Source organism: Terrapene carolina, unplaced genomic scaffold, assembly GCF_002925995.2.
Source record: "Terrapene carolina triunguis isolate 2854851 unplaced genomic scaffold, T_m_triunguis-2.0 Scaffold189, whole genome shotgun sequence".
Classification (NCBI taxonomy): Eukaryota; Metazoa; Chordata; order Testudines; family Emydidae; genus Terrapene; species Terrapene triunguis.
The window spans coordinates 1762704-1772122 of NW_020664540.1; the positions used below are offsets into that span (position 1 = coordinate 1762704).

The 9419-nt window shown below is 40.9% G+C and overlaps 1 protein-coding gene across 1 annotated transcript in view; it reads left to right on the top strand.

Moving 5' to 3' along the window:
* TRMT61A (tRNA methyltransferase 61A) overlaps positions 1-4375 on the top strand; it is a 29328-nt gene extending 24953 nt beyond the window's left edge. Inside the window, exon 4 of the mRNA XM_024217180.2 lies at positions 2936-4375. Within this exon, the coding sequence (XP_024072948.1) occupies positions 2936-3264 (329 nt within the window). The 3' untranslated portion in view covers positions 3265-4375. The remainder of the gene's footprint in view (positions 1-2935) is intronic.
* The last annotated feature ends 5044 nt before the right edge of the window (positions 4376-9419 follow it).

Here is a 9419-nt window from a genome sequence, read left to right on the forward strand (position 1 = left end):
ACGCACAATGCAACCCACTGTCGGGGAAGTTCAAAACTATCCATCCCCAGCACTTCCAGAGCTTGATGTGGCGGGGGAAGCCTGTCGACCTCTGTCCTGTCAGCAAGCCTCACATCCATTCTTAGGCTGAGCCAGTTTTCAGATGAGCAGTTATGTGTCTCAAGCGACAGTGTTTTCCCTACTCCAGAAATTCCACGTCAATCAGAGCTTCTCAGTCTTTCATATTGTTTCCCCCCACCCCTCAAATCTCTTATTTGCTTGCAGAATAGTAGCCTGAATCCCTTCCAGCTGAACTCCCCCCTCAGCAAGTCCAATGTCATAAAAATCAAATCTGTCCTGCTGGCTGGTCTGTACAGGAAAAAGTATGTGGGACCCTTCTCCCAACTAGTGGAAGCCTTAAAGCAGGATGCTTGGTGGTTACTGCACCGAGGCTTATTTTTAGGTGTGTTACGGGGTGCACCTTCTATTTAATAACAAGAGGAAACAGGTAATCCAAAATAAGTAGAAAAACTGAAAACAACATACAGGTTCTTATACCGCCTTCATGACTGTAATATCTGAGCGCCTTCCCATAGTGCATTAAGCAATGTGACCCTTGTTCTGCACTTCCTTCTGCATGTTATCTTAGTTATTTCAAACAAACTCTTCCTTTACCACCAGGTGGTTTGAACAGCCAATTTGTGTAATCCCCTTGCTCTCTGAACAGTCTAGTGTGTGGGCGGTCAGTGTTTGTTTTGCTAATCATCACCAAATTTGGTATAGACATTCTGTGGTCAGCTAACCACCCCATGAAACAAAAATGCATGTTGTTGTGGTTTCAAGGCTTGATAAGACCTGCCGATGGCCAGTATTGCAACAGCTGCGTGCAGGCTTCATGCTTTTGGCAAGTAATGCAGATTTGTATATCTAAAGCCATCTTCGGAGTCCAAACAAATCAGCAGAATCTACTTACTACAAATGAAAAGCATTTTTGCTTTGTTGTTTAAACCACCAAAAAAGAAAAGACTGAATGAAGCACTAGTAGAACACTGATTTCTCTGCAACTTCTTTCTCTGAAGACAAAGAGTTTATTGTGAAATGACATTTAACAAAGTTAGACACTTGTTTGGTTTCCTACACAAGGAGAATGTAATGTCTTTCTTTACAACATGCATATATCATACTAGCTTTCTAATTATATAACGGAAATTCCCCTCCCAGCTTCTCCTCTATGCAGTAATGTCTACAAAGACTGTAGTAGAAATATGTACTAGTTGCCCCCCCCTTCAAAAAGAATCATGTCAGCTTCAGAGTACTTTTGGTAGCCATGCAGGTTAATCCATATAACATTTTGTTTAATTGGTACTAGCTGTATGGATGTGCAACTAAATTGCAATCATCAAGCTTGGTGGAATACACAGTATCCCAAAGTCACTTTTGCAGGTGATTATTTGATTTGTTTTTTTAATTGTGACTTCGGGGAATTGCTTGACAAAAGGCTGCTTTGTTCTGAAGATGTGTGATAAGTATCCTTGGCACGGAAGACTCTATTAGAAGACTAAAATAAAATCCAATCTGAAACCTATTTACTGCAGAATGGATTAATGGTCACGGAAAGAATTCTCCCCCAGTCACCATCCAGCACATCATTGCTGCACTGTAACTGGGGCATTACAGCAGCACTTGCATTCAAACCTGACACTGTCCTTTTTTAGATCTGTAGCTTTAAAAACCAAAAAAAAATTGACATAAACCAGTCCTCGTGTGGGACCAGTTTAGCCTCTATTTTTAGCAGGATGCTTTGCTGTCAAATACATGGGTTCTTTAACTGCTTACATAACTGTGCTTAGGAGGTTTGCCTGGATTAGTAGACCTGGAGCATGAGAGAGAGATGGGAAGGAATGCAAAGCAGATGGATATACATTTTCATCTGAAAATATTATAGCTTCAGCTTTTGTGTTCTTCCATCATTCCCCTCCCCCAATATAAGTTTTCAGTAAGGGCAGTTGCATCATGGGACATTACATCATGAGTGAGACCACATGACCTGGATTTATGGTAGACAGTGTCTCTATAATTCCTTGATCTGATTTGGCTGTGGCTTTTTAGAGTAAATCTGAATCGTTCTATTCCCAGCTCTAAAGGTGACATTGGGGCTAATGAAAGGGGAGGGGGGGGGTAAAAATACTCAGTAATTAAAAGCAAAAGGCTGGGGGGTGCTTCAATGGGAAGGAAAGTAACAGTATATAATTTAAAGTCTTGTCTTGTGGTGCAAAGGTTTTGATGCATATGCCATGAAGCTGCCTGATCTAACAATCAGTAAACGCACACAGGGTTGCCTTTTACAATGTGTTTTTAATTTAATACTCGGGAGACATGAGAAGAGCTTGCTTGACTAGAAGGGTGAAGCTTTAATAACACTCCATCTATGGACTAGAGATTACTTTATTCTGTCTACACATACCATCTCTGACTCAAATAAACACAGCCAGTTTAGTGTGTGTGTGCTTTTATTATAAAGGCAATGCTGTAATGTGGAGCAGAGTTAGAAACTAACTTTCATCTTAGTGCATGAGTCAACTTCAGTTTAGTGCATCAGTCCAGGGGTCATATGTGTTGATTCCAAAAAAATTCAGCAGTCTAATGCAATCAACTCTGCAGCTGAACCATGAACTAAAATCATGGACAAGTGTGTATTCCAAAAATGGATTAATCTGTCATCATATTTGTACTTCTACAGTGGGCTGAAACAGCTTGTAAAATCGTCACCATTTTTATGTTGACTCTATAAACGGCATAGTTATCTCCTTGGAGATCTTTATTTCTTAGGCATATTAGGTCTTTTAATTATGTACGTGCACTGTACGAAGAGTTATGCTTTGCGTAACTGAGAGAATTTGGCGAAGATTAATTAAGTTGTTTTCCTCTCTCCCCCACTGCCTGTCTTATTTTGTAGGTGGACGCATCTGCTCCTTCTCCCCTTGCATTGAACAAGTTCAAAGAACCTGCCTGGCTATGGAAGAACATGGTTTTACTGAGATTAACACTTTGGAAATTCTGCTTCGAGTATACAATGTTAGGACAATTAGCTTGCAAATCCCTGACCTTGGAAAAGCAGCCGAGGATAATTCTAGCACTGGGTTTGACAGCACGAACCAATCAAATCAAGGTAGCTTATATGGTATTCTGCAGCAGGGAACTGCCCAGTTTAAAAGTGGTGTGCCACTCAAGGAAATGGTGGGTCATACTGGATATCTGACCTTTGCTACTAAAAGTCTATTTTAGCATACTTTGGGTTTGTTTGTTCTTTAAGGTCATCCAAACTTTTACTCGTCAGGGAATTCCATATATAGTCAGATCCATTTGGAATATGCTTTGTTTAAATAACACATGAGCACTAACCAGCCCAGCATAGACAGAAAGTTGAAGGTCTGGAACAGCACTCTGTTTCTGCCAGAGAGGAAAGATAAATTAATAGCTAATGGCAATTCATTGGAATTTGCAAAATAAAGCCACTTGCTGATAAGTTTTGTTTAAAATCAGCTGTTTTCTTTTTACTTTTTGGAATCCTTTCTTGATTTCCCCACCCCCATCAGACTCTGTTTGGGGGGGGTTGTTTGGCTGGTTGGTTTTTGCTTAAGTTATTCAGTATTTATGTCATTTTTGGATCTTTGGAAAGATCCTCATTGACTCATTTTAGATGCTGAAGTTGTGAGCTCATACAGCAGTCACATTGAGCGGTCACAGAATGGGTGTTTCCCTGGAACAATACTTGGCTGCACAGTATTTGGCTGCAGTGTGTTCAAGAACATGGTCTCTTTCTCCCATCCCAAACTGGCATCTAGTAATCAGATAGATTATACTGAAGTCTCACAAGCATGGTAGTTGTTGGATCTGGTCCATAAGAATATATTGGGAACATCATTATAGAGGCTTCAGGCATGATGGCTCACTCATGCCAAAATCTTATGATAGATCAGCTGCTTTCACTTTTCGTAAGTCAGTTGTGAGAATTTACCACAAAGTGTTTTAATGTTACCTAAACACCGCTTTGTAAGCAATGTATCTGAGTTCTATTTTTTTTTTTTTTTAAATAAGTGTTACGTTACTTGACCCTGCTGCAACTGAATGATGGAAAAATCACTATTGGCAGGATTTCTCTCTTAATAAATTGTAACAGTGATGTAAACTTAATAAAAACATAAATCTTCTTTAGCAGTAATTTACTAGACCACTTATTATTTGGTCTCTTATATAAAGCTGGTTGGCGTGGTTGATCTATTTTGAACATCAGATTAAATTTTGTATTTACGGGTTAAAATGATTGTACATATTTCTGAGGCTCTACATGCCTCTTTCCTTTTTTTTTAATAAAGTCTCTATTATGTTCTTCCCAGCCACTGGTAATATCTCTCTGCTCATTGCTTCCCTGTATGTTGTATTTTGTGCAAAACAAAATATATTGATCCATGCTGGGCATGTTCTTTTTATATTGCAAACTGCTGTATGAAAATTTGAACCCGGTTTCTCCCTGTTCTTGACAAAAATAAACAAAGCTAAGCTTTTAACTAGTCACAGCAGAACACTAATCTGTAATGGTTTAAAGAAAGCTCAACCAACCAGGACAGCACAGATAAACTGTTGAGCAGATTAAAGGCAGAAAGCAATTCTGTTGAATTCAATCTGTTATATAAGAAGTTCTACAGATGTAGCTTTCCTCCTGAAATGATATGATTCTATTCCCTATGAATGTTAATGGCCTTGGAGGAAGCAGTAAGTGGGTTGCTATACCATTCGTTTAGTTATGTAGTTATAGAGTGTGTGTGTGTGTGTGTGTGTGTGTGTGTGTGTGTGTGTGTTTAAACACAGAGCTATTGAAGTAATGCTCAGGACCTAACTTAAACCAGAAAAGACCAGAGAAATGCCAAGTTAATATTGCAAGCCTGTCCTTACCCTACCTTGTTGAGCATAGGTAGTGCTGGGTCTCTGAACAGTGACAAAGTTTACATTCCACATGTGCTGAAATACCTGGGACAACAGGGTGAGTTAAGAATGGGATTCTAAGATCCAATGATACAGACATTTTTAATGACTTAACATTTAAGTTAGAACAAAAAAGGAAAAAGCCAAGTTTCGGTCCCACAAGCAGACTTGAAATGGAAATACTGAAGGCCCTTACAGAGTGACAACCAAGCTTGGCTCTGTTATATCCTGATCCAAAGCCCTTTGAAGTCAACCATAGTCTTGACATTGAGTTCACAGAACATTGATTTGATCCCATATTGAAGAAGAGCAAATACTCTAGTGGAGGAGAATGACCTCTACCTTTAAGGTGCTCTAATGGTAAAAGGCCTTTGTGTTTCAGATACCAACCATGTTAACTCTTGGAAAGCCAGGTCCAGCCCCATATCCCTTCCTGGTGTCCTTTTTGCTGAAAGAAGTAGAGCGAATTCAGCATAGCTTCCACTGATAAGGGGCTGTGTAACTGGATATCCGCTGTGCAGCGAGGAACATCCCTAATTTAAACACCCTTACGATCTCCCTTATTATAAACTTCTTTTAACACTCCATGCTGCCAAAGCTATGTCCAGCCTCACAAACCTATGTCCAGCCTCACATTCTGGGTAAATCTGACTGGTGTCACCTTGTTTATGTCCCACACGCGGAGGCTCTGATGTCCGTTTTGAATCAATTTTTAGTCTTCTGTCTAAAACGAAATGTGTGTTCATTCCTTGTCTCCCTCCCCACAATTCTGAGCAGTTCAGGTGGGCATTAGCGGCACCTGCACTTTGTGCGCTGATTGTCAGAGGTGGTACTTGTTGTTATTGTTGAACTTTTGTATTGCAGTAGCACCTAACAGCCACAACCAGCTTGGTCTCCATTATGCTGGGTGCTGTGCAAATATATAATGACAGTCCTGTCCCAAAAAGCTCCCAGTCTAGGAGATGGGAAGTATCAAGTCGATGAGATGAACAAGTGGGACGGGGTAGCTTGGGGCATATGGGGGTAACAAATATAGCAACATGGGCACTGCTATTATTATTATTTTGGTATAATAATGGTAATGTCAGTCATGGAGCAGGACCCCACTGTGCAATTCTTAGCCAGTCAGGCACAGCGATCACAGCTCATCACCTGCCTAGCTGTTATCACGTAAGTGCAAGTTAGCTTTTAATTCTCTGCTGTAGACAGTATGATTGTAAAAGCCATTTAACTGTCTTGAAGGGACAGGGCAGCACAAAGTTAGAGTCAATATTCTTCCCCTGCCAGCAAAATTGCCCACAGCAAGCAGTGCTCATCTGCTATCTTCAAGGAGCATTCTTCTCCGCAGGGTCATGCAAGGCTCCTTTTGGGAGGAGACGGAATATGATAACTAGACACCACCAGGCTGCTTTTCAGAGGGGCTGTGTGTGTGAGGCTCCCCTTTGACGTCAGTAGGAGCTGCAGGGGCTCTGAAAAATCAGGCCATTTGTTCATTTGTTTAAAAAAAAAAAAAAAAAAAAAGACTGATTCTGCTATTGCTGCACTGGGAACACTAGTAGTGGAAGACTGTAGTCCAGGGATGGTAACAGCAAGTTGTGTGGATGTTTCACAAATCCAGTGTATTGCATTTCTGATTCTATCAAAGTGCTGACAAACCAGGCCTGGGATACTGCTTGTGTCTCCTGCAGCCCCTGGATTGTAGCAGCTGCTCCCAATCACTTGCTGTGGTGACAAAAGATGATGTTAAGCTTCCTTCTTCTTTAATAATGGGCAGAGCTTAAAAGGCAGATAGATAAAGGGTAGGAATTTCAAAAGCATTCATGAATGGCCTAACTCTGCTCCCGTTGAAGCCAATAGTGGTGTTAGGTGCGGCAGGCATTTAAAACATGTATCTACTTTTCAGGAACTAGATAAAGAGAAAAAAATAGAGGAAAATGGGAGAGACATTGCAGTATAACTATAAGACTGCAACAATGTATACACGAATGTGGCAAGTCAAATAAGGGGGGTAGGAGGGACACCACAACGGAAAGGTCTATGTATGCATCAGAGGGAAATGGTACTTCTGTCTCAACAAAGGAGAGCATTTAAATGGATCTGGTCGTTTGTTTGCATTTAAAGAATTGTTTTGTTCAAGTTCCAGAAAAAAAAAGCCAGATTGTGTTATTTCCTTTCTCTGTACATGATTTCTTCTGATTGGAATTAGTCTGCGTTAGTATGAACGTAGGAAACAAACGAATCATCCGTGAAGCTGGTTTAAAAATAATCCTAAGTGATGAATATCTAGTGGGCGTCATAAGCAGCCCTTACCTTCACCTGTGACTCAGTATCCTTTTGTTGACAATATCAGCATGTAATGCTGTTCTTCTGATTCCACTGGGAAATGGTTTTGAATTTTTAGATTAACTCTATGAGAAACCTATAAAAATAATTGCAGGGGCAAGCTGGAAACACTGAAGTGTGATGGTTCCCTAAATAATGAAGTAACTTCATATGCAAAATGAACACATGCTGGCTGGTTGCTTGGATGGAACGTCCATTATGGATGTCATGACTGCACCTCCTTTGCAACTGAGCTCTCCTTTCCCAACATCGCCTGCCGTGAGCCTGTCTTCAAGCAGAGGGGTGGCAGGAATGTGCTTCTAGCACATGTGAGGTCCAAGGTGCTGCTCCTAGGCTCCACAGGTGACCAATACAGTGCAATCTGTTTCTTTGGCAGCCACAAGTGCTCTCCTCTTCCTTTCAGCTGCTGTCCAGGCGGGGGGGGGGGGGGGTTGGGATGTCATTTGGCACGCAAGTGTCAATGTGTCTAATTGTAAAGACTCAGATGGCATTGCTGTTGGAGAGTAGAGCACCTGCAGAGAAGATGGGACTTGGAGTGTTAGCAAGGTTGCCTGTCTGAATCCATCTGCAGTTGGCTATCTTTTAAAATGGCATGCCACCTTGGCAACAGGCATAGTGCTATCCAAATGGATAGTCATCTATGCACATCCCAAAAGACATGTTTGGTCGTGGCTTGACCAGGATTTAAAGGTGTGTTGCTAGATCATGTAAACTAAACACATTTTAAAAGCCTAGTGTTGCCAGGCAGTGTTGATTTTAATACATGCTAAGTTGATCGAGTTGTAACTTAGGCTCCCCTTTGGTTTTAACTCGCGTAGCACACGCTAAAGGGCAATGAGCTTTGTCTTGACTAGAGTTTAGAAGATGTTAGATCAAGCTATCAAACTAAAGAAAAATGTAGCCTAGACAAACCTACTGTAAGGTGAGTGTACAACTGGCTGGAAAACCGTACTCATGGAATAGTTATCAATGGTTTATAATCGAGCTGGAAGGCCATATTGAGAGGCGTCCCACAAGGATCTGCCCTGGGTCCAGTTCTATTTAATATCTTCATAAATGATTCGGATAATGGCATAGATAATACACTTGAAGTCTGTGGATAATACCAAGTTGGGAGGGGTTGCAAGCATTTTGAAGGACAGGATTAGAATTGAAAATGATCTTGACAAATTGGAGAAATGGTCTGAAATAAATAGGATGAAATTCTATAAGGACAAATGCAAAGTACTACACATAAGGAAGAATAATCAGTTGCACAAATACTAAATGAGAAATTACTGCCTAGGAAGGAGTACTGAAGAAAAGGATCTGGGGGTTATAGTGGATCACAAACTAAATATTGGCCAACAATATAATACTGTCGCAACCAAAAAAAGGGGGGGGGGGCATAATTCTTCCACTCTACTCAGCAATGGATTATTGTGTCCAGTTCTGGCCACCACATTTCAGGAAAGATGTTGACAAATGAGAAAGTCCATAGGAGAGCAATAAAAATTATTAAAGATCTAGAAAACATTATCTACAAGGAAAGATTGAAAAAATGGGTTTGTTTAGTCTACAGAATTGAAGACTGAGTGGGGACAGAATAACAGTCTTCTAGTATGTAAAAGGTTGTTATAAAGAGGAGGGTGATAAATTGTTCTCCTTAACCCCTGAGGACAGGACAAGTAATGGGCTTAAATTGCAACAATGGAGATTTCAGTTAGACACTAGGAAAAACTTCCTAACTATAAGGGTGGTTGTGGAATCTCCATCATTGGAGGTTTGTAAAAACAAGTTAGACAAACACCTGTCAGGGATGGTCTAAATAATACTTAGTCCTGCCTCAGTGCTGGGGACTGGACTAGGTGACCTATTAAGGTCTATTCCAGTCCTACATTTCTGTGATCAACACACCTTTAAACCCTAGACTAGACCATGTCTGCATTACCAAACTTGATAGCTGTGATTCTCTACCAGTGGTAGAAATGCTGGAAATATATAGTGTGTCATAACTCGTTGGTCTCAAACCTGGGTCTGTAGGAGCAGCCACGCCTCAACCCTTCATCTGGCAGCCTGCTGATGCTTGCTTATCTGGGACCTATGAAGCCTAGCCCCAGTTTGTGGCTCCACCC